Raw genomic sequence first — 27803 nt, 5'->3', positions numbered from 1 at the left:
TTCCAATGGCCTTTTTCAAGCTTGTTGGGATATTGTCAATAAGGATCTAATGAAGATTTTTATTGAATTTCACTCTTTTATGAAATTTGAGAAAAGCCTTAACGTTTCTTTCATCGCTCTTATCCCCAAGAGGGCATGGTCAATGGAAGTGCATGACTTCCATCCCATAAGCTTGGTGAATGGGGTTTATAAGATCATCTCAAAAGTCCTAACAAAGAGATTGAGTGAAGTCATGGGGAAGATCATCTTGAAATCCCAAAATGCCTTTGTGGAAAGTAAACAAATACTAGACTCGGTCCTCATCGCCAACGAATATCTGAAGAGCAAAGTCAGAACCAGCATCTCAGGTATCTTGTGTAAATTGGATATGTAAAAGGCATTTGATCATGTTAATTGGGATTTCTTGTTGTATATACTTGGTAGGTATGGCTTTGGGGACAAATGGTGTCAGTGGATAAAGCACATTACAACCGTCAGATTCTCTGTCTTGGTCAATGGCACTCCCGAAGGTTTTTTCAACAGTTCTCGGGGTTTGAGACAAAGGGATCCACTATCTCCACTTTTATTCATTCTAGTCATGGATGTGCTGAGTAGAATGGTTTCATGCCGGGCTTCTCGGTGGGCAGTCCCTCGCATGGAAGCTTGACTGTCTCCCATCTTTTCGCTGATGATACACTGATTTTCTGTGAGCCCGACCTGGATCAAATTCGCTCCCTAAGAGCACTTCTACTTTGTTTTAAAGTTGTATCTAGCCTTAAGGTGAATTTATCAAAGTCGGAAGTAGTCCCCGTTGGTTCGATTACTAACTTAAGTGAAGTGGCTGTCATCTTGGGCTGCAAGGTTTCATCCTTGCCTATGAAGTACCTTGGACTCCCTTTGGGGGCCCCTCACAAATCCCAGGCAATGTGGGAAGGGATTGTTGAGAAAATTGAAGGAAAGCTGGCGGATTGGAAGAGAATTTACTTGTCCAGGGGCGAGGGAATTACACTTATCAAAAGTACGTTATCTAATCTCCCAACATACTTCCTCTCTTTATTTTATGTGCCTCTAGGGGTGGCATATAGACTGGAGAAGATCTTCCGTGATTTCTTGTGGGGAGGGCTAGAGGATGTAAAAAAATTCCATCTAATTAAATGGAATAAAGTATGCACCCCTTTGTCTTGCGGTGGGTTGGGCATGAGAAATCTGAGAACCTTCAACAAGGCACTTCTTGGCATATGGTTATGGTGCTATCATCAGGAGGAGACGCTCTTTGGAGGAATATTTTAGATGTTAGATATGGGAGCGTTTGGGGAGGTTGGTGCTCTAAGGAAGTAAGAGGGGCTTATGGCGTGGGAGTTTGGAAACTTATCTGGAATGGTTGGGATAATTTTCTCAACAACTGCAGGCTTGAGGTGGGAAGGGGCACGCGAATCAGGTTTTGGCATGATTTTTGGTGTGGAGATATTGCTTTGAAAAACGCTTTTCCCTCTTTTTTAAGGATTGCGTTCAATCAAGGTTCCTCAGTGGCTGATAATATGTGCAATACTGCTGACTCAATTCAGTGGTCCGTGAGATTTACCAGAGCTGTTCAGGATTGAGAAGTGGAAGACATCGCTGATTTCTACAGCGTTTTATATGCGCTGAAACCAAGGGCTAGCAGGGAGGACAAATTACTCTAGACATGTACATGTAACAAGAAATTTTCAGTTCGATTTTACTACAAGGCCTTGATGATTCACACCTTCAATGCCTTCCCTTGGAAGAGCATTTGGCAAAGCAATGTCCCCCTCAAGGTTGCTTTCTTTGGCTGGCTAGCATCTCATGATAAAATACTAACTATAGACAAGCTAAAACAGCGCGGAATCTACATAATGGATTGGTGTTTCATTTCATATGCAAACATAATAGCGAATCAGCAGATCACCTTCTTCTTCATTGTGAAGTAGCTAAGGTATTATGGGATGAAATCTTCACTAGGCTTGACATCGCATGGGCTATGCCTAGGAGGGTGATAGATTTATTGTCTTGTTGGCGAGGGATTCAGGGCAATCGTCAGATCGCAGCTGTATGGATGATGGTGCCTTTATGTTTAATGTAGTGCACATGGAATGAAAGAAATAGCTGTTGTTTTGACAATAGGGAATGTTCTCCGGATGGTTTTAGGGCTTTTTTCTTTCACACATTGTTGCTTTGGGTCTTCTATTGTATTGTATGGAAAAAGTCTTAATGACTTTTACGCTACTTTCCGTAGCGCCTAGTTTGTAATTAGGCTCTTTCCTGTATACCGCCTGTGTACTAGGGTTTTGCCTATTTACATGGATTAATACAACCTTTTTTTACCTATAAAAAAAATAAAAATAAATAAAAATAAAAATAAAAAAAACATATGAATTTCTAGATGTGGCCAATACTAAGTAATGATAATGCATGTTAGTCTTCTTGAGATTACCAAAAAAACCTAAAAATGATAGTGCAGTACATTGGAAGCCAATATTTTTAATTACTGAATAAATTTTGGGTCTAATGAAAACATTTCTGCCTACTGACTTTTGACAAATGAAACAAGACACTTAAAAGCACTAATGCTACAACATCAGAATGAAACTACTTAGATCAACAGTCTAATTAGCACTTTGATGCATTGCGCTTAAAGAAACTAAAGTGACCAGACTTTCAACAAAAGAGAAGTAAAACACATTTCATACAAGTTTGATCATTTCAGGTTATTCACTCCCAATTGCGTGCCAATTTATCCTGACATTCTCAAAAAACAAGACATTTTAACCTTCCCCCTCAAAAGCACCGCAACATGAAAAGAAAACTTATTTTATCATGCCAAGACAGCATCTTCATGTGACAGCCTACAATTTGAAATAAAAAGTACTATAAACCAGCATAAAGCCAGCTAAGATTCTAAAAAATTTCAGATAATTTAAAGAGCAGCCTCGCCTAGGATGATAAAAAAAAAAAAGCATCATAAATATACATCTACACTGTGGGAAGATGAGCAGAAGTCCAGAGCATGGATTAACAGCAGAGTAGGTAAAGGAAATAATTGAAAATCACTTCTTTTACATGAGAATTGTCATCTTCTTTTTCCTAGTTAGGAAACCCCAATGAGTTAAAAGAACAAAGCATTTACAAATTCCTAAAGTGAACAGCTTCAAACACAAAAATATACAACACATACTATCGGTCCAAGATAGTGTAAATTGGATATGGAAAAGGCTTTTGATCATGTGAACTGGGATTTTTTGTTGTATATTCTTAGTAGGTATGGCTTTGGGACAAGATGGCGTCAGTGGATCAAGCACTATATTACAACTGCCAGATTTTCTGTTTTGATCAATGGCACTCCCGAAGGCTTCTTCAACAGCTCTCAGGGTTTGAGACAAGGGGACCCTTTATCCCCACTCTTATTCATCATTGTCATGGACGTACTGAGTAGAATGTTGGACAGGGCAGTGGCTACAGCCTTCATCTTGGGTTATTCGGTGGGTGGTTCTACACATGGAAGCATGATGGTCTCTCATCTCCTTTTCGCCGATGATACGCTGATTTTTTGTGATCCGGATCTGGATCAGATCCGCTCCCTCAGAGCACTTCTTCTTTGCTTCGAAGCTATATCGGGTCTCAAGGTGAACTTATCTAAGTCGGAAGTAGTTCCCGTTGGCTCGGTTAACAACTTAGGGGAGGTGGCCGCCATCTTGGAATGCAAGGTCGCATCCTTGCCAATGAAGTATCTTGGACTCCCTTTGGGGCTGGGCCCCCCATAATTCCAAGGTAATGTGGGAAGGGATCGTGGAGAAAGTTGAAGGCAAACTAGCGGGATGGAAGAGAATCTACTTGTCAAAGGGCAGGAGAATTATACTTATTAAGAGTACACTATCCAATCTTCCAACGTATTTCCTCTCACTTTTTCCAGTGCCTGCAGGGGTTTCGAATAGACTGGAAAAGATCTTTCGTGATTTTCTATGGGGAGGGCTAGAGAATACAAAGAAGTTCCATTTGATCAAATGGGAAAAAGTATGCACCCCAATATCTTGTGGCGGTTTGGGCCTAAGAAATTTGAGAACCTTCAACAAGGCACTCCTTGGGAAATGGTTATGACGCTTTCATCTTGAGGGAGACACTCTTTGGAAAAACATTTTAGAAATCAAATATGGGAATGCATGGGGAGGTTGGTGCTCAAATGAAGTCAGAGGGGCCTATGGTGTGGGAGGGTGAAAATATATCCTGAAGGGTTGAAATGATTTTCTTGGCAACTGCAGGTTAGAAGTGGGAAGAGGCACGCAGACAAAATTTTGGCATGACCGTTGGTGTGGAGACGTGATCTTGAAAAATGTTTTTCCCTCTCTTTATAGGATTGCATTGGATCAAGGTTCTTCAGTGGCTGATAATATGTGCATTAATTCTGACTCCATGACTTGGTCTGTGAGTTTCACTAGAGCTGTACAAGATTGGGAGATGGGGGACATCACTGAGTTCTATAGAGTGCCATATTCGCTGAAGTTAAGGGCAGGAAGGGAGGACAAACTACTTTGGACTGGCACAGGAAACAAGAAATTCTCGGTCCGCTCATACCATAAAGCCTTGTCGACACACTCCTCCAATGCTTTCCCCTGGAAGAGCATTTGGAGGAGCAATGTTCCCCCCAAAGTCGCTTTTTTTGGTTGGGTGGCCTCCCATTAGGGGTGGCAATATGTCACACGACCCGTTAACCCAACACAAACACGACACGATAATAGTGGGTTAGGGTTTAGCATTAATGGGTTCGGGTCAAAACAGGTTGACCCGTTAAGACACGAATGGTAACGGATTGATAACGGGTTAACCCGTTTTGACCCGTTATGACAAAGTTAAAGTTACAATTATACCCTTATATCTAAAAATAAAATTGTTAGAATTTCAATTTCGATATTTTTATTATTTGGATTGTAGTTTTGGACTTATAATTAGTTTTATAATTTTTATAGATATTGTAATTTTAACATTTATATAAAATTATGCTAAATGTAATCAGGTTAAAAAAGTTAATTTCGGGCCTATTCAACCCATTTACATAAATAGTTTAAAATGAGTTGTATTGTGTCGTATTAACCTATTTCGTAATATTTTCTTAATTTATTTGTTTACTTATAAAAAAATATATTTCGTAATATTTATTAATGGGTCAAAACGGGTTGACACGACACGACCCGTTATGTTAATGGGTCATGTTAGGGTTTGAGATTTTAACACAATAAGCTTAACGGGTCGGGTTAGGGTTGACTTATATGACCCGTTAACACGATTTGACACGACACGAACACGACCTGTTAATACGATTTGACACCCCTACCTCCCATGGTAAAATCTTAACAATCAACAAACTAAGAAAGCGTGGCTTTTACATAATGGACTAGTGCTACATGTGCAAACGCAACAGCGAATCAGCGGACCATCTACTCCTTCATTGCGAAGTAGTTAAGGCTTTGTGGGATGCAATCTTCTCCAGGCTTGACATTGCATGGGTCATGCCCAAGAGGGTGATAGACTTATTGTCTTGTTGGCAAAAGATTAGGGGCAATCGCCAAATCGTTGCTGTATGGAAGATGATGCCTTTATGCCTAATGTGGTGCACATGGAACGAAAGAAATGGCCATTGTTTTGAGGATAGGGAACGCTCCCCGGACAGCTTTAGGGACTTTTTATTTCATACTCTGTTACTTTGGGCCCACTCTATTGCATGGAATGGAACGGAACGGGACTTAGTGATTTGTATGCTACTATCCGTAGGACGTAGTTTCTGTAACTAGGCTTTTCTTGTATACTCCTTGTGTACTCAGGTTTTGCCTATTTACGAGATCAATAAAATTTCTTTTACCTATCAAAAAATAAAAAATAAAAAAGCTATCGGTCCAAGTTGGGCAAGCTTTTTATGATTCAGCAAACGGGGTCACTAAAAGACACTCCATGAATACTTTTTCGCCATGGGAACTCAACTGTTCCCTGGCCACTTCCCCAAATCCTCTGCACCTATCCATTAACATATTATATTCCCACTATTACCTGTGCCATTCGCACTAAGGAATCATAGACAGCGGTGTCTCCATGTGGGTGAAATTTTCCTAGAACCTGCAATAAATAACCACAAAGTAAGATACTAAGCTGCACAGACAAGGATAGCCAAAAGACAAAAGCAACAATACGATCCTTTTAGGACAGATAAAATTAAACAGAGTCAAATTTTAACCTCTCCAACAACTCTAGCACATTTCTTGAATGGCTTTCGTGATGAAAGGCCCAATTCATGCATTGCAAATCTGTAGCCCAAAAAAACAGAAAATTTGAGGGAGAACTTGTCAGCTACACTGTTTAGAGAAAATTGACTTATGATATCTATTTGTTATAAATACAAATGCAATATCTACAGACACATGCATAAATAGTCATTTCTTTGTAAGTGCAATATGCATAGTAAAAATAAAAGAGATGTAACCACATGCCCAGAAACACCCAAGTAATGTATAGGATAACCACACACATGTGGCATCCAAATCAGGTAAATAAGTACATAACCAAAACCTTAGAAATGAAATTATTTATTTGATAACGAATTTTTTTTTTGATAGGTAAATAAATTTTATTGATCCACGTAAATAGGCCAAGCCCGAGTACACAGGGAGTATACAAGAAAAAAGCCTAGTTACAAACTAAGTGCTACGGATAGTAGCGGAAAAGTCACTAAGACTCGTTCCATTTAAAACTATAGTAGATGCCCAAAGGAGTAGAGTGTGAAAGAAAAAAGCTCGAAAAGCATCCAGAGAGCGCTCCTTGTTCTCAAAACAGCGGCTATTTCTTTCGGTCCATGTGCACCACATTAAGCACAAAGGTACCATCTTCCATACAGCTGCAATCTGGCGATTCCCTCTTAGCCCTTGCCAGCAAGACAGTAAATCGATCACCCTCCGTGGCATGGCCCAATCAATCCCTCTTATTTCACAGAATGATGCTTTCCATCCATATTTGCTCATAAAGCATTTCATAAATTAATTTATCGCCCATGAATTCAACATAAACCAATGGAAGTAACTAAATTATAAACAACAACAATAACAACGACAACAGCACCCCCAAACTGCAGCAAATTGAAAGAATTTGCCATTAGAAATTACAGAAACCTTCCTTTCCTTATTCTATCATCTTCTTTCAAAGGAAACTTCATGTATAACAAAGTAAAGTCTTCCATTTTCACTACTCAAGACCCACAAAAGAGAAAGCAAACTCATTTTATTTTTTTCTTAAATTTCTCAAACAAAAAGGGCATTAAAGCAAAATTCTTAATAAACTTTATTTCCGTTTACAAAGACTGCCAAATATTTAAAAACTAAAATTGTTTTTGAAAAAGAAAATCTAATCTGCCCCTTTGATAATGCAGTATCCTCGTTACTTGTAACAAAAATTGTATTATCCTCATTAACAAAGTTGGAAAGACTCTTCCCCTACTTTCAGGAAATTTAACGCCAATAAAACAGCGCAATAAACGAAAAATTCCCAACGAAGAAAGCAAAAGCTCACAGGATTCGACGGTGAACAGGCTTGAGACCATCGCGAACGTCGGGCAAAGCGCGGCCGAGGAGGACTGACATGGCGTAGGCCATGTAGGCCTCCGTGGCCTCCTTGTGGAGCTCGGATGGCACGACTCTACCACCATCACCACCGGCGTTTCCAACTCCGCCCTTGACTAGCACGCTACCGTTGCCATCCTGCCCCTCATCTCCCTCCGCATTGTCGCTGCGCCTCGATTTAATGGCAGCCGACCGAAGGGTACGAGACGGAGGGGAGGAAGAGGAGGGGGAGCTGGAGAGAAAACGGAGCTCGGAGCGTCTGTGGGGGAGACTGTTGGAGAAGAGGGTCGAGGCAAGGGGGAGCGAAGGGCGGTAGCGGAGTAGGATTGAGGAGAAGCGGAGTCCAGAAGAGAGAGCCATGGAAGAAGGGTCCCAGAGGGAGTAGGAAAGGTTCATGGAGGTGGCATTCGCCGTCAGCTTTGGACCGAGAAAAACCCTAAGGTGGGGGTTCCTGCGCGCCAAAGTCTGGGGTTTTAGGTGAATAGAGTGCACGTGAATGGCACGTGCCTTTACACCGTATGGGAGTTTGGGAATGACAGAAAAATTAAATAAATAAATGAAAATTCCCTTAAATAAAATAAAGGAAAAATATAATGTCATCAAAATAATAATTTGCAGTTAGTATCTTTTAAGGAAAAATATAGTTGCAAGCATAGTTGTGTATTAATCTGTGCACTAATATGATGTGATTGGTTAAAAAGTAAATTTGATTAAAAACAGTGTTAATTTAAATTTTAAGTATGAATAAATCAGTATTGGTACACAGATTAGTGTGCAACTATGTTTGTATGTAGCAAAACTCATCTTTTAAACCAATCAAATTTACTTAATTCAATTTTAATTGTTAAGATATACAAAATAAAAAATGAGTGATGTGCCATAATTTTAACAATCAGATTATAATGGAGGGTGCAAAATATTAGTTTTGATAATTTAAGATATAGAATTCAAAACTCGCTGGTTTAGTTGTATTTTTCCAAAAATAAAAATAAATTACAGTCACATCTTGCAAGCAATCATGGGATAGAGGAAAATGTCTAAATCTTAAGGTTATGTTTGGTTACGCAGCCTAAATGAAATGAGATAAGATATTTTAAATAATTTTAAGATTAAGATGTGATGAAATCTATTATATTATATAAGTGTGTATTTAATGGATGAACAATAATTTTCTTATTTTCTGTTAATTTTATTTTAGTTTGCCGTTAAAGTCCATTACCCCCCTTTGCTTTCTAGCATCTCTTCGCTATTCTGCCTGTCTTCAATAATATAGGTATGGAAAATGCATTTGTATGCAGCTGACGTAAGAACCACTTAGCCATGTCTAACATTTATTCTTTGAGTGCTTTAGAAAGAGAGAGAGTAATAACTATGTTATAATTTAAAACATAGAAATTGTACTAACCCAAAATGGGAATCCTGAAAGTTGGCGTCAAATCCAGAGGTAGAGGTGTCTTCCAAGTTTGTCTTTCCAAAATTCATCTATGAGGAATTGCGCTTGTTGTTGGAACCAAAAGTCTCACAATAAGACCTGTAAGATGAGGACGAACTAGAACAAGTAGTGGTCTGTGAGCACAACCAAATGAGCCAATATCGCCTTGAAATAACTCCTCACCATGAGCCACAAAGCCACCGCAAGCTTAACTATCTCAACAGATTTTTCCGACGACATTTCCTTCTATCGCATTTCACCATTTCCTCCTATCCAATCTCCTCATAGCATCTACCCTTCTTTGTGAATGTTCGGCAACACCACCTTCAAATAACCACAAGCCAACCACTGTGTAAAGCCATGGCAGTCCTAGCGTAGCACCTTTGTCCCACTCCTCATGACCATCGTCCTCACAGGAAGGCCTGCCCAAACCTCATTGCCATAGCCAGTCACAAACCCACGCCGAAAAATACCACCCTCAACCTCACTAAAAGGACCTTTGTTTATGCATCTCAAAATAGAGCACTTCATCTTGTGCAGTGCCACCAGCCACGACAAGGGAAGCCCAGTGACGCAGACACCAATGCCGATGCATTGCTGCCTTCTCAACGAGTATCCCATGCGGTCTCTCTCTCTCTCTCATGGCTTACTGATCATTTTCACTCTCCGTGTTTACTCTCTCTCTCTCTCTCACTTAGTGTTTTTCCCACATCATCGACCACGCAAGACCACCGCCTAGCTTGGTCCCTCCCTCCCTCTCTCTCTCTCTCTCTCTCTCTCTCTCTCTCTCTCTCTCTCTCTCTCTCTCTCTCTCATCAGGGGGCTTACTCTTTGTAAACTAAAATAAACTTTCATTTTCTTTACGTAAGCTTCGTGCGAAGGAGGGGTTGAAGTTTTGTTTTATGATTTTACAATTTTGCCCTTTAATTAATATTACAAATATTTTTGTCCTCAAAGTTATAAGTGTGATGGGTTTAAACTATATATTTGAGATTACTCAAGAAAGAAACCCTGCGTGTTATAGTTAATTTAAAAAAAAAAATTAAAAGAAGGATGTTATGATTAGAGCGTACCCAATTTACACACATGAGACTTTTTTATCTTTGCATGATATATGATATCTCTCTCCTCTACCTCTACAATTAATTCATCTCAATTAATCTGATCATCTTATTTGTTCTTTCATGACAATAGTACTCATGGATCAATGGGTTGTGGTATTTCTATGTTTGACCCCGAAGTTGGCCTGTCAGGCCCAACTTGCGAGTCAACCCCCTCCACCAAAACAATGTTCACCCCATTGATCATGAGGGTATAGATTAGGCTAAATTATTCTTGATTTGTTATATATTGACGTTGTTTTGAATGAAGTATGATTTGGAGACATGTTTGTTTGGATGTAGAGAAACAATCGTGCCTAGGTATAAAGTTATTCATTACTTGGCCTTTTAGAAAGTGGAGGAAAAGTGGAATTTCATATTTGTATTATTTTCCCGTTCTTCTGGTTAGGATTCCAAAATGAGAGCAAGATGATTGTAATTTGAGCCTAGGGAGTTGAGTTAAAAGAAAGTAATTTTGTTTTACTTTCCTGTATTTTTTAACAACTAAAATGTACCTTTAGTGGGAATGTTTCTTTGATAATTTGTATTATTTATGAAAATGTGACATGGACTTTTAGGTTGTTGCAGTTTACATTGTTAAATATGAATTCTGTCAACTAATTGATATGGAATGCACTTGATATTGTTAGGGTTAGATAAATTGCATGATTGAATGTCAACACACCCTAAGAATGTTTTACATATTATTTTTTAAAAAATAATCATTTCACTTAACTAGATAAATATATTTTGTACGTTGATTCTATCCCAGTAGTTTATAAAAAGTGTGTGTTTGGATAGTGATATAAGATAAAATAGTTTTTACATTTTATAATTTGATAAAAGGATGAATCCCGCCAATGATTGAAAAGTATTTTTGGTGGTGCTAGGTGTGCCCAGTAGTACAAATTTCACTTTTTATTTTTTTCTTCATTTATGTTTTACATTTTTTAATATATTTAAATATTTTAAAAAAATAAAAAAATACATCATTATACTAAAAGTCACTTTTTTAACCATTAAGTAAAAAAAAAATTTTTAAAAAAATTAAATATATGAGCAATCAAAATAAGAGGACAAATCATGGGACATAATAGCATTTTCTTTTAATTATTGGATAATAGTTATAAATATATTAAAAAGTAAGTAATATCTATTATTAATTTAAACAACCGTAAACATATTTAAATCTCAAAATTTATTTTTTCTACGCCATGGTTATTATATTGTTATAGTATTATATTGTTGTATTGTTATGCATAATTTTATGATGGCATATTATTTTGCTCATAGTGTTGGTTTTTGTGATTTTATGATTTAAAATGTATAGATTATAATACAAGGCTTGAATTAAGTATAGTGATGGATAGAATAGAGGATCTTAATTAAAAAAAATAACAATTAATAAAACAAGATAAGGATGCTAATTAAACCTAGAATCTATTTTATTGGACTAAAACTTCAGGAGCCTTAGTAATTTCTTTAAACATTTTTAAGACGTGATAATTATATTTTTCCTACCATTTGATAGACTTGTCTAGTTAGGAGCATAATGGTTTCCAATGACGTATCCTAGGTAATATATAATTAATTTATAATATAATAATAGGCAATATAACAAGTCATATGCACGACAATAATATATACAGGCAATATAATCGATCATATGCATCAATACACATAAAGGGTAGAAATCATAATTGACAAATTTAATTTTGTTAAAAACATAATACTTACAAAAAGATTAATTCTTCGAATGGTCAAAGCAAAAGACATAAATGAAGTTTTATATAAGGAGAGTAGTTCGAAAGTGAGGATGGATGAGATAGGTGCTGGATTTCAGACTCAATAAGAAATAATGGATGCTAGTGATTTTTAATTATAATAGAGGACGTAGAAAGTTGACATAAGATTGAAGGACTAATAATTTGATAATGAATAGAAGAAGAATGAGAAACAGTTTTTGAATTTGTTGGTAATTTTGGAGAGGTTAATAGTGAGAATGAGTTGTAGGATGACCTAATACTTTTTGGTAATGTTCCCAATACCGTATATAGTTTTAGAGTTGCAGAATAACAAGATGAAAGATAGGGAAGAGATGGTGGTTTAGTATAAGAATATTTAGATTTTATTATCGATTTTGAGAATGACATAATTTTCCTTGTAAGAGTTCTCGGAATAGAAAGTCAATGAGAGAATTAGATTCTCCTTTAATATGCTCAATATGAAAATAAAAAATACTTAATATATTTTGCCATCTAGCAAATATTTGTTTAACAGTCAGGTTTTTTAATCAAAAATTCATTAACTGATTTGCAATCTGTTCTGAGTAAAATATTTTGATTTAGTAAATCATCTTGAAATTTAGAAATACATAATATAATAGCTAAAATATCAATTTGTTTGTTAAATTATATCATTCTAATTATTAATTATATATTATTCTACATATTAGAAAGTTCAAATTATTTTATTGTAAATATATATTAGAAAAAATTTAACTAAGAAATATATAAAATGTTATATTAGAAAATTACGAACGTAATATTATCACAATTTATGAGTTTCAAAATATCTAATAAAACTTGTGCCTGTTGCAAACCAATTGGTCCTATAAAATTTACATTGTATACACAAAATCTGGGTGTTGGTTTTGGGATTCCAGGACAGACTTCATTGTATAATCAGTGAATGTACCGTCAATAAATAGTATTGAGATGAAGTTAAAAGGAGATGGAGTGAGATGAAATACAAGGGAGTGTGCGTTTGAATTGCCGAGATGGTTTCACCATACAGATGGTTTCATCTCATCTGTGTTTTATTTGTGTATGCAAACTGGGCCTAAGTTGTTTTTGCTAAATTGTTTTTCAGTCATTTATGTCATATTTAAATTTGGTTGAAACCTTTTAAAGTCTATTTGTTTATGGTTCTTTTGATAAAATATTCCATTTATTTCTGTGAAATAATACAATATAATATACTCAAGAAGAAATGACATTTTGATTTCACAAAACAGGTAGTTCATTATAAAATGGTAATTATAGTAATTTTACACTTTGGAGCATATCGATTAAATTTTCTCTAGTTATCATAATCTGTAAGATAAATTATCTGATTCTTTAAATTTTGATAAAATCAGAAATAGTTGATTTCATACTCATCCTACTTCATTTGTGTTTGTTCACATGGTCCACCAAGCTATGGAGACCTACATTGACATATTTTGGCTTAATGACCTGTGCTTTCAACAATTTATATGCAGTAAATTGCGAATCCGATTATACACCCAATTATTACTTGCGCCGTCAGCGGATAACTTCCGCTCACAGTAGCCATTGGAACCATGCAGATGTTCCCAGTGACAGTTGGCCATGAACTTCAACAGCTTCAACTTCCTCCTCAGGCTCAATATCTGTTGCTGATATTAGTGATGCCAGATGAATCAGCCGCATCAAGATAACGCACCCTGCACTGTATTTACTTATTTTTGTATGAGTAATAATTCCCTACTAGTAAGTGGAAACGTGTGCACAACTCAAGTATATAGGAAGTATCAAAAGAGACGCCTATCTAAGAAGAAAAGGATACAAGAAAGTCATGTAGATTTAGTGCATTTAAAGTTTTATGGAGGCTGTCCAACATAAATGAGTACCGATAACAAATTTCTGAGCTACAGCAGCATATTTATTGAAGACGACTAGATCAAAATAATATGCTAATAGCAATGATTATTTATTGAGAATACATCCAAACGGGATCCCATCATAATATATATATATTATCGGTAAACAAATTTTATTGATTAAGAAAAGCCAACTGATCAAGCATACGGAACATATACAAGAACAACGCCTAGGTGTGCTAGTTTAAAGATATAAGGTGTTCATGAAAAGACATGCCATGAAAATCAATTACAATGGACCAATGAAGTAGAGTATAGAAAAACAAATTTCTAAGCTTTTCCATCGATCGCTCTTAATCTTCAAACCTTCTTGCATTCCGCTCTATCCAAACTCACCACCATAGATATATAGGTAGCATCTTTCATATGGATGCAATTTGAAAGTTGACCCGATCGAATACCTCTTCAAGAAGCTAGAAAGTCACATCATAATGTTAACAGCATATAAATATCAGCAACAGAGGTAAAGCCTTATTAATTATCATCATAATTGTTTCAACAAATCTCAGAACATGGATCAGCTACAGGCAGTTGAAAACAGGAAAATTCCAAATTCAACGGGCACTCGTAGAGAGGTAAATGATAGGGATGTGATGTTTTCTGGTCAACAAGGAATGTTTTCAGTAAAACCAGACTTGCCAAACTGACAAATTTGGTATACCATTATAAAGAAATTGAGCCGAGCCTAAAGTCGAAATCCATTACAGAGAATATAGGAAAACCAAAATTATTAATTTCTGCATAAAGCATTGCCACACAAAGGAATATTCTGCAATAAATTTTCTGGTTTTTTTTTTTTTTAAAAGCATTCTTCTGATGAATTATCTAATATTTTCAAGTGTCCGACAAACACTACCAATGTCAAAACAAGGGATGAAATACATACATAAGCATGTCTAAAAACTCTCCAAGAATTCCTGACCATGGGTGGCAATTAATCAATTTGGATTGAAAAATACTCCTAACCTATCTCATCTCATCATTACAACTTTTACAAATTTCCACATAAAATACAATAAACAATTCAACTTTTTCAAATCTTAAAATAATAATAATATTAAAAAATAATATTTTTTTTAACTTTCAACTTTCATTTTAACTAATCTCATCTCAACTTACTATCCAAACCTAACCTACCAGATAAAGTGCAGGTTAATCCCCAAATCCAATTCAAACCGACTGATTCTGATCAGTATTATGGGTCACGGTAACAAATTGCCACTATTATCAATCAACCCACCCATAAGTCTTCTATGATGCCCAACCCAATTTAAATAATGAACATCCGGAATGACGAAAAATAATTGCCTGCTTGGGTAAGCTTCTTCTGTCACCATTTCCAAGACTTTCCACTTAGCTGCTGGTGTAATGTCCATGCTGGCCATCTTTATCTACTCCTTTGAATTTCGTTGGCACTGCAGTGACTGCACCCTTAATATTTCTACCTTGTCGAATCTGAGGAATAAAAGCAATGGTGAGAGGACAACTAGAAGAACAGTATCAGATACTGAATTAGCTCTAAGAATCATGATCTTGTTGTAGTCTAGTTCAGAGAGAATGCACAACAAAAAATGTAGTGAAGTTTCCGTGGGTCATTGACATAACGAAATTCTATTAAAAAAAGGATGAGAACAGAACAGCGAGTTCTCTTCAATAATTCTAAGACCCAGAAGGCTCACTGTTCCTAAAAGAAGTGAGAAGCAAGTTCTCTACCAAAATGAGAGGCAGAATCAGAAGACTCAATAGTTCAAAATGAAGCGAGAAACTTATTTCTATAAGCGATGGGTGTCAAGATTGTATGAAATAGCCATGTTAACTAGCCTTGAGTGTTCTGTATATTATATATAGACTTTACAAGAATGCTATACATGGAAAGAAGTAAGTTTCCAAATAATTCTAGCCCTATATATGGAAACTATATTTTGTGAAAGTTGTATGCTAACTGTACAAGCATAAGTAAAATATGTGGCTCCATCGAACCAAGAAGCCAAGACATGATCCAAGCATCAAGCACAGCCCATGAAGGAGAATAGCCAAAATCCTCGGATTTGTCAATGATGGATGTTTGTGCAACATCTGTGCCATCAATATGACCCCCAAGGTCTTTTCCCTTGAGGAAAAGTTCAAGCAGAAATGTCCAGGTAGAGTAATTTTTGCCCGTAAAATTGACACATGCAGGTGCGGAGTCCATTGCAAAAAAATGGAACCCAAGACAAAGCAAAATAGCAGAAAATAAAGGAGACCAAAACAAAAAAGGTTATGGACCTAGTACCAAAAATATAACAAAAGCTGAAAAATTCCACGAGTTGCTGCGACTGCCACAAAGATATAGACGTGCCAAAAATTTCCAAACAAAAAACAGAGGTGCCGAAACACCCAAACCAGAAAAGAGAAGTGCCGAAAAGTCTGAGAAGAAGTTGACAATGCCCAGACCAAACACAGAACTGCCGAAAATCACCAATGATCTGAGAGGTGCCAAAAATACCCAGTACTGAAACCGATCCTGCCAAAAAGCACCAAACCAGAGAACAGAACACTAAGAAAAAGAAACTGTGATGTCAGGACCTCAGGTGCACCAAGAGAGATTCCGAAACACAAGAGAGAAACTGAAACTGAGAAAAACAATTCAAGAGAGACAATAACCTTAGCAGTCGGCTCTTGATACCATGTCAATATTGTATAAAATAGCCGTGTTAACTGGCCTTGAGTGTTCTGTATATCATATATAGACTTTACAAGAATGCTTTTTTTTTTTTTTTAATAAGTAATAAGAGAATTTTATTCATACGAATTAAGTAGGCATAGCTCGTGTACACATGAAGTATACAAAAAAAACACCTAATTACATTCTAGCTAAAGAAAGAAAATCATGGACATTGTTTCTATCAAGTACAATGGCTGAAAACCACAGCATTAAAGTGCGCATAAATAAATTCTGAAGCTCCTCCATTGTGCGTTCCCTATCTTCAAAGCATCTCTCATTCCTCTCCGACCATGTACACAACATGATACACAACGGGATCATCTTCCACACTGCCGCCACTTGAGGATAGCCTTGAAACTCCTTCCAACAGGCCAATAAATCCACCACCCGTGAAGGCATTACCCAAGCAATATCCATTCTTCTAAAGATCTCATTCCATAGCCCCCTTGTGACCTCACAATGCAATAGTAAGTGATCTACAAATTCTCCATTTTTTTACACAGGTAGCACCAATGCATCACTATGATTCCCCTCTTCCTCAAATTGTCCGTAGTCAAGATCTTCCCAAAAGCAGTAGTCCATACGAAAAAGGCAACCTTAGTAGACACCCGTGATCTCCAAATCCTCTTACATGGAAATGAAACATGGCCATGGATTGACAAAATCTTGTAGTAGGTCCTGACTGTACATTTTTTACTACCATTAGCCTTCCATTGCAACCTATCTTCTTGAGCCGTATTATTTCCCTTGGAATAGAGCAACCTGAGGAAATTAGACAGCCTACAATTCCCAATCGTGAATATTTCTATTAAAAAGAACGTTCCACTGATAAGATCCATGGGAGAATACCCGCATATCTGCAACAAAGGCCTCTCTGTTAGCTGCAATACTATAGAGTGCTGAAAATGCCCTGTACAACACACACTCTTCATACCAAACATCATGCCAAAACTTGATTCTGGAACCATCTCCCACCACAAATCGTAAGTGGCTTTCAAACGCCTGCCAACCCCTCTTAATAAATTTCCATAGGCCCACACCATGTCTCCCCCTTACTTCATTGGAGCAACAGCCTCCCCACTTGCTCCCATGTCTAGAATCAATAATTTCCTTCCATAGTGTGTTCCCCTCTAGGTGGTACCTCCATAACCATTTACCTAATAAAGCTTTATTGAACATTCGCAAATTACATATCCCCAAGCCTCCATTTGGAATAGGAGAACAAGCCTTGTTCCAGTTAACTAGGTGGAATTTTGTTTTCTCCCCCATTCCCCCCCCCCACAAAAAAAACAGAGAAGCCCATAATAGTCTCTCAATTCTAGTCGCCACCCTTGCAGGCAAAGAAAAGAGTGAAAGGAAAAAAGTGGAAAGATTGGTTAAGGAACTCTTAATTAAAGTATGTCACCCCCCTTTCGATAGATACATCCGTTTCCACCTAGCAAGCTTCCTCTCAACTTTCTCCACCACCCCATCCCAACTGGCTTGAGCCTTAAAGTTAGCCCCCAACGGGAGACCCAAATATTGCATAGGCAAAGAAGACATCTTGCAATCCAACAGCTGCGCCAAGCTGTTAATATTAGGCACCACACCCACCGCAACCATCTTGGATTTGCTAAGATTAACCTTGAGGCCCGACACTGTTTCAAAGCATAACAAGAGAGCTCATAGATATAGAATCTGACCAGAATCCGCATCACAAAATAAGAGGGTATCATCTGCAAATAAGAGATGAGAGAGTGAAGTAGGCCCATTTGTGCCATTACCGACCGAGAAACTAGATAAGTAACCTCTGCCAACAGCAGCCTTCATCAACTGACCAAGTGCCTCCATAACAATAACAAACAGGAGAGGTGATAAGGAATCCCCCTGCCTCAGACCACGTGTGCTATTAAAGAACCCAGCAGGAGTGCCATTAACTAACACTGAAAACTGGAAGGTAGAAATACAATAGCGGATCCATAAGATCCACCTATCACCAAAACCACACCTACTGAGCAAGTAAAGGAGGAAATCCCAATTCACATGGTCATAGGCCTTTTCCATATCAAGCTTGCAAAGAATACCTGGAACGCCTTCCTACAACCTATGATCCAAGCACTCATTGGCAATAAGCACCGAATCCAGAATCTGTCTCCCCCTAATGAAGGCATTTTGGGACTTAGAGATAATATGCTCCATCATCGAGCTAAGCCTATTTACCAGAACCTTGGAGATTATTTTGTAGACTCCACTCACGATGCTTATAGGGCGAAAATCTTCAATTACCTTAGCCCTATGTTTTTTTGGAATAAGAGCAATGAATGTCGCATTGAGGCTTTTCTCAAATTTATGGAAAGAGTGGAATTCTACAAAGATTTGCATGATATCACCTTTCACTACATCCCAACAAATTTGGAAGAATCCCATCGAGAATCCATCTGGGCCCGGTGCCTTGTCCTTTGCCATGCTATGAATAACCTTGAACACCTCATCTTCCTAAACTCCCTTTCCAAACCATTTGCACTTTGTGAATCAATAGACTTGAAAAGAAAGCCATCAAGTTTTGGCCTCAAGTGTACCGGTTCCGAAAGGAGGGTTTCAAAATGCTGCACAATGTGATTTTCCAACTCATCAGAGGATGAAAGCACTCGAGTAGCTGAGTGGAGTGTCTCAATAGTGTTACTGTGTCAATGTGAATTCGCCACTTTATGGTAGAACTTTATACATTTATCACCCTCTTTTAGCCAAAGGGTTCTGGATTTTTATCGCCACGAAATCTCTTCCATTAATAACACCTTCTCCAGCTCACTTACAACCACCCTTTTCCTAGCAAGGGCCTCCTCCGAGAGGTCTCCTGTTAGTTTCCTAGCCTCAAAATCTTGTAATTCCTCCATAAGGGTATTCTTTTGATTATCAATGCTACCAAACACTTCCAAATTCCACTTCTTGAGATCTTGTTTCAAAGCTTTGAGCTTGCAGGCTAGGATGAAACTGGGATTGCCTGTAAACATATAAGAGGACTGCCATGAACATACCTTATCTACAAAACCCTCCACCGCTAACCACATATTTTCAAACTTGAAAGGTCTGCGTCTACCAATAATACATCCACAATCTAACACAATAGGGAAATGGTCGGAACACACATGGGGCAACATTTTCTGAGAAAGTTCACGAAAATACACCTCCCATGACGGGGAGACAAGGAACCGATCTAATCTTGACCATCCCCGACCATTAGACCATGTGAACTCACCCCCGAGGAGAGGGAGGTCCATAAGATCTAAATCAAATACAAACTCCGAGAACTCCTCCATGGCTGTTGAGTGGTGATGAGTCCCCGATGGCTCGCTGGGGAAGCGAATATTAAAATCTTCCCCTATGCACCACGACACCTCCCATAAATAAATAAAATCTGCCAACTCCTCCCCTAGTCGCCTCCTCTCACTATCCAAATTTGGACCATAAGTATCCGCAAAGGCCCATTCCCATCCATCAATTGTATTTTTAAAGCAACAAGCAATCGAAAAATTTCCAACACATTCCTCAACCGACTTCACCACTCTTTTGTCCCACATTAAAAGAACCTCCCCAGAAGCACCTAGCGATGCCAAGTAGGACCACCCGACGTATGAAAACCCCCACAAGCTACGAATTATTCTTCTATCCATTACCCTCAACTTAGTTTCTTGAAAACACACAACATCCATTTTCCATGACTGCAATAAAGATCTTATACGAAGTCGTTTATTGCAATCATTCAGCCACCTCACATTCCACGATAATATCTTAGGCTTCATAGTTACAAATAGCGCCCCTCCCTTTCAATCTATCTATACCACCACCCCCTTCTTTAGCTTCATAGTTGATGGAGCAAGAAAGCCTTTTAAGTTCCCTTGCTTTCTTCTTGGTCAACTTCGAACTATTATTTTCAATAACAATAAGAAGGGCTCTAAATTGATCCTCATAGCCCACACAAGAAATACCGAGAGAAGAATACATCTCCTCAACCTTCTTAAATACCCACTCCGATGTAGACAAGTCTAGGTTAGGGGAAACTGTGCAAAGAGGAGTTGGTTCCTCAACAGAAGGCCCATTTTCTACCAAGGACACTACCAAAGCAGAGCCGTGTATTACCTCCCACGGCTGAGTCTAAACAGGCTCTTTACTTCCCATCGGCACCCCCTCAGAAGGCAAGACAACCACCTGCAGAGGAGATGGAGCAACAACTGCCGTCGAGGGCTCTCCTAACTCCAATGGCCTGTTCTGTAAGTGTTCCCCACTCAAGTTTTGAGGAAAAACTTAAGAAAACTGCTTCGTACGGCGTCTCTGGAGGTAGTAGAATAGTCGCCGGCGTTGGGATGGGAGCCACGACTACCGTTGAAGACCCTGCATCCTCAAGTGACCCACTCTGTGCCAATCCCAACGTGTCGCAACTGGAGACAGGTAGTGAAACAACTATGGCAGCTCCAACTGGAATTGGAAAGGGCTAAAAAACCACCGGCTTCGCCGGCATCTGAGGTTCACCCCCACCTCCCTCGCTGCGATCCACAACTGCGGGGGGAAGAGAAACCCCACGTCAATGCCACACTAAGCCGGCAGAAGGCCTGAAAGGCCTAGCGGGCTTTTGCCCGTGAGTTGGGCCCTTCCCCTTGGAAGGCCCAGCTCCTTCCCGTGGCCCAATTGAGGCTCCAAGGAGTAATTCAAATAAAGGGCCCTTGCCCTTGGATTGAGACTTGGGCCTAGCTCCCTCAACTTGACCCATCCCCCCTGCTTGGGTCCAGTCCCCACCCATTAACTTCAACACACCGTTTAATCCAAGTCAAGTTTAAATGCAACTCACCCATTTGTTTTTCCATATCAGTTAATAACCGAAGAGCTCTTTCCTTTTGCAGGCCAACACTACTCCTGTCATCCTCCTCACGCCTCTGGTTCTTTGCAGAAACGACGCCATTGACAGGCCTTTTGTCCCAGTGATGGGATGAGACAAAGGAACCCTATTGTTGGAGGGCTTCCTTGTACGACTGAGGAGCCGATGTCGCTGATAGATCCTGACCAACGGACCGAGCATCCCGTGGTGCCTGGCCACCAGACCGAGCCACGTCCCTTACTACCTCTGCCAGTTTCCTCCATTCCCTTCCATCTCTATCCTCAGGAACCATAATGTTGTTACAACGACCACCACCTCGATGCTCTTCTAACGCCATGAAAGCACCTTGAATATTTGTGCACCTCTGCACAATAAATCCCTTGTCACCTTCCTGATGGCTAGCATAAAAACTCTTCCTCCTTCCCTTTATGCCATCCTCCAAAGCCTTGCTAAACCACCTTGTAGTGGCTAGCTCCATTCTTAGGCTTCTCACAAGCCTCTACCCACTTTCTGTAATGATCAACCACCTTCCCTCCCTAAAAACTTCAAAAGTTTTAAGCTCAATAACAACAACTTTCGCAGAAGCCATTTCTCCTCCCCACCAAAATAATCAAGTTCATCCAATCATGGATACCATCTAAGCTTGAAGAGAAAAGGAAAAAACAAACTGGAAAGAAAAAAAGTGTACGGAGAGGATTTTCTCTCCCTTAAAAATGTTCTCTCTCCCAGGTATTACACTCTTACAAGAATGCTATACATGGAAAGAAGTAAGTAAGTAAGTTTCCAAATGATTCTAGCCCTATACATGGAAAATATATTCTGTCTATCAAAGTTGTATGCAACTGTACAAACATAAGTAAAATAAGGAAAGCTGAAATAAGGAAACAAGGATTATGGACATCAAAGCAAATAAGGAAACACGAATCATGGACAGCAAAGCTGTCCGTTGTCAATGGGAATGTTCCAAACATTTCAAATCATATCACTGTTAAGGAGCTTGCATGGTTCATATTAAAGGGATTTATACGTGATCAATGAATAAAATTTCAGGGTTTCTATTGGGTATTACAGACGGCCTTCATGAATGAAAACTTTTGGCCTTGCACATCTTGAAATGAAACTTACAACAGATTGCTTACCCTAACAGAATGCAATGGCTGAAAATGCCCTCTCAAATAAAATTATTGATGACCCTGAATGCCTAGTGGCAAAATAAAAGTATATATTAATTGAAATTATAGAAATTACATGGAGGAGAAAGTACATATTGAGGACACCATCCTGCCTTCACCAGAAGTGAGAATGCTACCTCTCATACATTTCTTCATCAGTCTGTCAGGTAGGTCCCCAAAAGTGAAATTCTTATACAGCAGTAGTTACACCCCCAACTCCACATTGTAATGAGTTCAAAGTCAATATTTGTATTGCAACTGCATTCAGCATGCTACAACCCTCCCCAACCATTTTTTCTTTTAAAAAAAGAGAAGAATTAGGAAAACAACAAGAAAAAAAAGACCTTAACAGTTGTACACAAGTAGGAGATCTGTTTACTAATTTGGGCCAGAGTTCAAATTTTCACAAGAAGCTAAACAGGGGCTAGAGTTCAAATTTGCCCGGGTGATTGAAGTAGCTCACTTAACAAGCCACAGTCATTCAGTGAGGCAGGCCAAATACCACAAATTACTAAATACAAATATTTCACTGGCATAACTAAACATTTTCATACATCATTGCATATTTGAGTAGATACAAGGATGGAATTTAATGTAGGTTCAATAGTATGTGATTTCAGAGTTTCAAATGCATCAAGTCTTCAACCTGTGCACAAGTGTCTGTTTGTATGTTCAATTAAGACTTTTCAGTTTGAATTGTTCAATGCTCATCAAAGATGATATTCTTCTAAGGTACTTCTACCCTCCAAATAATAACTATTGTTTGTCTCGGTCTAGTAGCGATTTAATGAAGTGGACACTGTGGATGCAAATTCTAGTTAATTTACACAATAAAAGTTTAGCAGCACAAAGAGTTTAACATAAACAATTGTATGCACAAGCTAGCCCAACAAAGCATTCTCCAACCACCCCAACCCCCAGAAAAGGTGAAAGAATCAAAAGAGAAATAAATAAATAGAAGGAATGCATAACCAATGTACAAAAGCATGGATGTCATACCTGATGAAGTACACCCACTACTTTTCATCTCATGAAACAAGTTAGAGATGCCACCACATTAATCTAAACTCTAGCTACTCACTGAAAAGAGTCACTTTCACAAATGATGAAAGTGGTCTGCAGCATCCTCATTCCAAGTGGTTGTCATTTCCGCCTGGCCTGGTAGGGATGAGACTCACAAAGAGACTATTGCAACCCATCTCAGTGATACAAAGAGCAATAAGGTTAATCAGTCCCTTTGCCTTTTTTGGGGGGAAGATAAGTAAACGAGAATTTTATTGATTAAAATCAATGAACCCATATCCCATGTACACGGGACGTATAAAAAAGACTCAATTAGGATGAGCAACAGATACAAGAAAATCGTGGATACTTAATCCATTAAAATTCATCGGTAAACAGTCCCTTTGCTCACTGACAAGAACACTCATATAATGTGGGTGGAAACAGATAATTACTTTTTCAAACTTATTCTCCTATAATGCATTTACATATTAAATAAGCAGTATCCTCCATTGAAGTAATCGAACAACATCACTTGGATATATATAGTAGCACATAAACTTACATATTTAAACAGCAGTGCTCGCTTTGACTTGGTTTTTTTTTAACATTTTTTTTTACAGTAAACGGTTAAAATAATATTAATAAGAATAGGCATAGCCCAAGTACACAGGGCATGTTAAACACAATAGAATAACTTAAGGCTTTAGTTTTTTACTACTCTTAACCACTGGGTGACAACCCACTTTTGTGTTCCCAATTTTAGAACCCAGGAGTTTTTTTTTCCTATTCCCCCTCTCACTGGGCATATTTGTAGTATACCCCGTCTAACATAATAATGGCTATGCCTTTTATTGGTTATTTAAGAAAATTTGTCTTATAATCTTTTTTATCGGTAATCTTATAAAAAAATGTTACATACACCCAGCAAAAATTGGAATAATAAATGTTAAGGTCAGTCAGAAGTTGCTCCTCCCATGAGAATGGGATTGAGAATGGACTCATTGGTTGAAGATCCACTAGGCGCGACGAACATACCAGTCAATGAAATGTAACAGCTAAAATTTACCAACAATGCAATGCATCAACAATCATCCAAACCTACACCCCATTTTGCCATGGGATTCAATCAGAAACATTTCTTTATTTATACAAGAGATAGTTACATAAAAAATTTAACAGATAAATTTTATATTCTTATTGATTAGAATCCCAGGTACACAGATAAGTATACAACAATACCTAGTTGAAGAAAGTCCACATTAGAATGTACTCAACAATTCTCTGACCTTTACACTTCTTCACGTGACCATAATCATCCTCTAATAGCTTCAGCTGGACATGCAGAAAATGTTCGTTCAAAAAACACCTCACCCATCAACAATGAATTGATCATCTTGATTATCTCCCTCAACCCTTGTATCTCCATGAACCATACCATTTACATGATGTAGATTCTGCATCATCTGTGAAAGATAATGGTTGCTAGCACTAGTATGATCAGAAAGCCCAGCTGGATGAGCGGTCCATTGAGAGACAATCCCAAGCAACTGGTTGGTGAGGTTTTGCTGCTCATGAAGAATTCGGGTCTGAATCTGGCTCATGTCTGCCCGATGCTGATTCAGCAAATCATCAATCCTCTTCTTCCATTCTGACCTTCTATTCATCCTCTCCTGCCATTCTCTCTCATGATTCAACTCTTCCTCTCTTCTTCTTCTTTCCCTCTCGTCACTCTCCTTCTCCAGAGCTTCCCATTCTCGAATTCTCTGCTTCCTCAACTTCTCCTTAGCCTTCTCTCGCTCTTCCATCTCCTTTTCACTCTCTTCCCATTTTCGTTCCCATTCTTTCTCCACCTCCAAACGGACACTCTCTCTCCTTTGCCTCTCACGCTCTCTCTCCAGCTCACGCTGCTCAAACCGAGCCTCCAATTCCCTCAACTGCCCCAACTGGTTTGCAAGAAACCCCCATGCTTTCCTTTCCAAACCTTTCAACACCTTCCTCTTCTTCTTTGAATTGGACCCATTCATATTTACTTCTTCATACACAAAACCAGCGTCCCTGCCCTCCCTAACCTGATCATTCCCATTATAATTCTCCTCCATTTCCTCTCCATCGTACTCAAAACCAAAACCCATCACCCCATTCTCAATGCCATTGATCCCTGCCACTGGAAAATCCCCGTTCCCATCATTATCCATTGTTCCAAACCCCACCATATCCATCCCCCTCTCCATGAAACCCCCACCATTCTCACCATTCATCACCGTCGCCAAATCGGCATTACTCCCATTCCCTATTGGCACGTCCCCGAAAACCTCTTTGTACCTCAAAAAATTCGACCAATGAGTATGTCCCTCCACCCAATCAAATTCCTCCCTATTATTACAGTCCCCCGCGCCGGAATTCTCAGAATCAGGCTTCTTGATCTTTTGCTTGACAAGCAAGTACTGGTGCCTCATGTTCTGGACCTTGGTGGACACGTCCTTCCAAGTCCATTGCCAAGGGTACGCGATAGAATCGCGAGCATGGTGCACCGAATTGACATAACAAGCAATGGGTTGGAATTTCTTCTCACGGGTTTTCATCTTGGCGAGGGTTCCATCAGATACCATCTCTCCATACTTTGAGATTAGGGTTCTCTCTTCTGCTTCAGTCCATTTCTTTCTTCTTGGAGGAGACATCATCTGGACACACCAATCACCCAACAGTAATAATTTTATCTGAAAGTAGATTATTGCTAGTACTAGAATAGCACAGCGAATTGAGTGGCATTTAAGAAGGGCACCCAGATGTAACACGCTGACCCAGATGATGAAAATAAGAGAACCGACTAGGAAAGCGAAGAAAGGGGCTTACCTTCAGGTGGAGATAGCAAAGGCTTAGTGATGGATGGGATTGAATTTGGGACTGATGAAAGCACCAGACTAGGATTTTCTCGGGAAAATCTCGGTACAGAAAGTGGAAAACTGGGCTTGTATTAAAAAAGAGGGAAAATAAAAAGATTAAAAAAAAAATAAGGGAAGCGATTATCTGAATGTTGCGTTCAGAAGACTACTGGGTCTGGGTTTGTTTGAATAGTCGTCTATCTCATCTCGTCTCAATTTATTTTATTATTATAATCTTTTTAAAAATAAAATTATATACTTATTTTAATTTATTTTATTATTATAAATTTTTTAAAAATAATATTACATACAATTCAAAGATATTTAAACTTTATGCACTTAAAGAAAAATAAAATTTATTATTAAAAAAATAAATTTTTATATAAATTTTATATTTATTTATATTTTCTAAAAAAAATACGTGAAATTTACACACTCGAAAATTATAAATATCATTTTTTTCAAATTTTCATATAAAATAAAATAAATAATTTAACTTTTTAAATATCAAAATAAAAATAATATTAAAAAAATATATTTTAACAATATTTTATTTAACTTTTAACTTTAATATAAATTCAACTCATTTAATCTAATTTGGAAGATGAGATAGTTCATCTCATCTCATTTTATTTCCTTCTCAAATCTCATTAAAAAACAAACACTTTTCAATTTCAAATTTTTAATTTTTTATCTAATCATTACAAATTTTCTAAACTTTTAAACAAAATACAAAAAATAATTTAATTTTTTTCAAATTCTAAAAGCTAAATAATATTAAAAAAATAAATTCTAATAATATTTTAACTTTATATTATTTTTATTTAATTTTTTCTCTCTCATTTCTTAAAATCTTATAAAATATCATAAGTCAAATATTTTTATTACTATTCATTATTTATTTTAATATTATTCACATATTTTTCAATTCATCTCATTCTCGAAGCATCCTAACTCATCCTAGAATTACTCGTTTCACATTTCCTCTTTTGATATCTTATTGATCCATCACCTGGCTTAGCCAGTTTGTTGTCGATTCTTTGTTTAAATGCACATATATGGAAGCCTTTTGTTTTCTATCTAGAATCAAATTCTATACCTTAGCTCGTCAAGAATGATTTTACTTTATTGTGTCAATAAATAACCTCAATAAAAAACCTTTCGGACAATTTCCAACAGAGCACGGAAGATTATAAATAATATATCTACTATATATAAAAATGCAAATGTTGGATGTACAGTAGTTTCATCTAACTTTTTCATTTTCAATTTTGCCCATGCTTGTATTCCAAAATTCTGTTCTGTTTCATTTTATTCTTCTTTTGCCGCTATTTTTTTGGTCTTTTTAGGTTTCTAAACATCCGTCTTTTTTACTCATTTGTTTC

At 37.8% G+C, this 27803-nt stretch overlaps 3 protein-coding genes across 14 annotated transcripts in view; all 3 read right to left on the bottom strand.

Moving 5' to 3' along the window:
* LOC122315909 (DNA gyrase subunit A, chloroplastic/mitochondrial) overlaps positions 1 to 8054 on the bottom strand; it is a 50544-nt gene extending 42490 nt beyond the window's left edge. For both annotated transcript variants that reach the window (XM_043132230.1, XM_043132239.1), the window contains exons 1-3: positions 7543 to 8054; positions 6218 to 6287; positions 6034 to 6099 (exon numbers count right to left, since the gene is read on the bottom strand). In XM_043132230.1, the coding sequence (XP_042988164.1) occupies positions 6034 to 6099; positions 6218 to 6287; positions 7543 to 7988 (582 nt within the window). In that variant the 5' untranslated portion in view covers positions 7989 to 8054. The remainder of the gene's footprint in view (positions 1 to 6033; positions 6100 to 6217; positions 6288 to 7542) is intronic.
* Positions 8055 to 13215: 5161 nt separating this feature from the next.
* On the bottom strand, positions 13216 to 26598 carry LOC122315867 (zinc finger CCCH domain-containing protein 13-like). 11 transcript variants are annotated; one of them, XM_043132174.1, is made up of 4 exons: positions 24776 to 26598; positions 22669 to 23730; positions 22499 to 22560; positions 13216 to 16309 (listed from the first exon to the last, which is right to left on the bottom strand). In XM_043132174.1, the coding sequence occupies exon 1, from the start codon at positions 26215 to 26217 to the stop codon at positions 24904 to 24906; it is 1314 nt and encodes a 437-aa protein (XP_042988108.1). In that variant the 5' UTR covers positions 26218 to 26598; the 3' UTR covers positions 13216 to 16309; positions 22499 to 22560; positions 22669 to 23730; positions 24776 to 24903. The 11 variants fall into 11 exon arrangements, with proteins under 11 accessions (XP_042988108.1, XP_042988065.1, XP_042988093.1 ...); XM_043132131.1 differs by having other exon boundaries at positions 13216 to 15261; positions 16079 to 23730; XM_043132159.1 differs by having other exon boundaries at positions 16450 to 23730.
* LOC122292174 lies at positions 19252 to 20289 on the bottom strand. The gene has a single exon (XM_043100437.1). It carries the CDS (start codon positions 20287 to 20289, stop codon positions 19252 to 19254), a length of 1038 nt encoding a protein of 345 aa, XP_042956371.1.
* Positions 26599 to 27803: the final 1205 nt, after the last annotated feature.

The sequence above is a fragment of the Carya illinoinensis genome, chromosome 1 (assembly GCF_018687715.1).
Source record: "Carya illinoinensis cultivar Pawnee chromosome 1, C.illinoinensisPawnee_v1, whole genome shotgun sequence".
NCBI lineage: Eukaryota > Viridiplantae > Streptophyta > Magnoliopsida > Fagales > Juglandaceae > Carya > Carya illinoinensis.
This window is presented reverse-complemented; position numbering and strand designations above follow the sequence as displayed.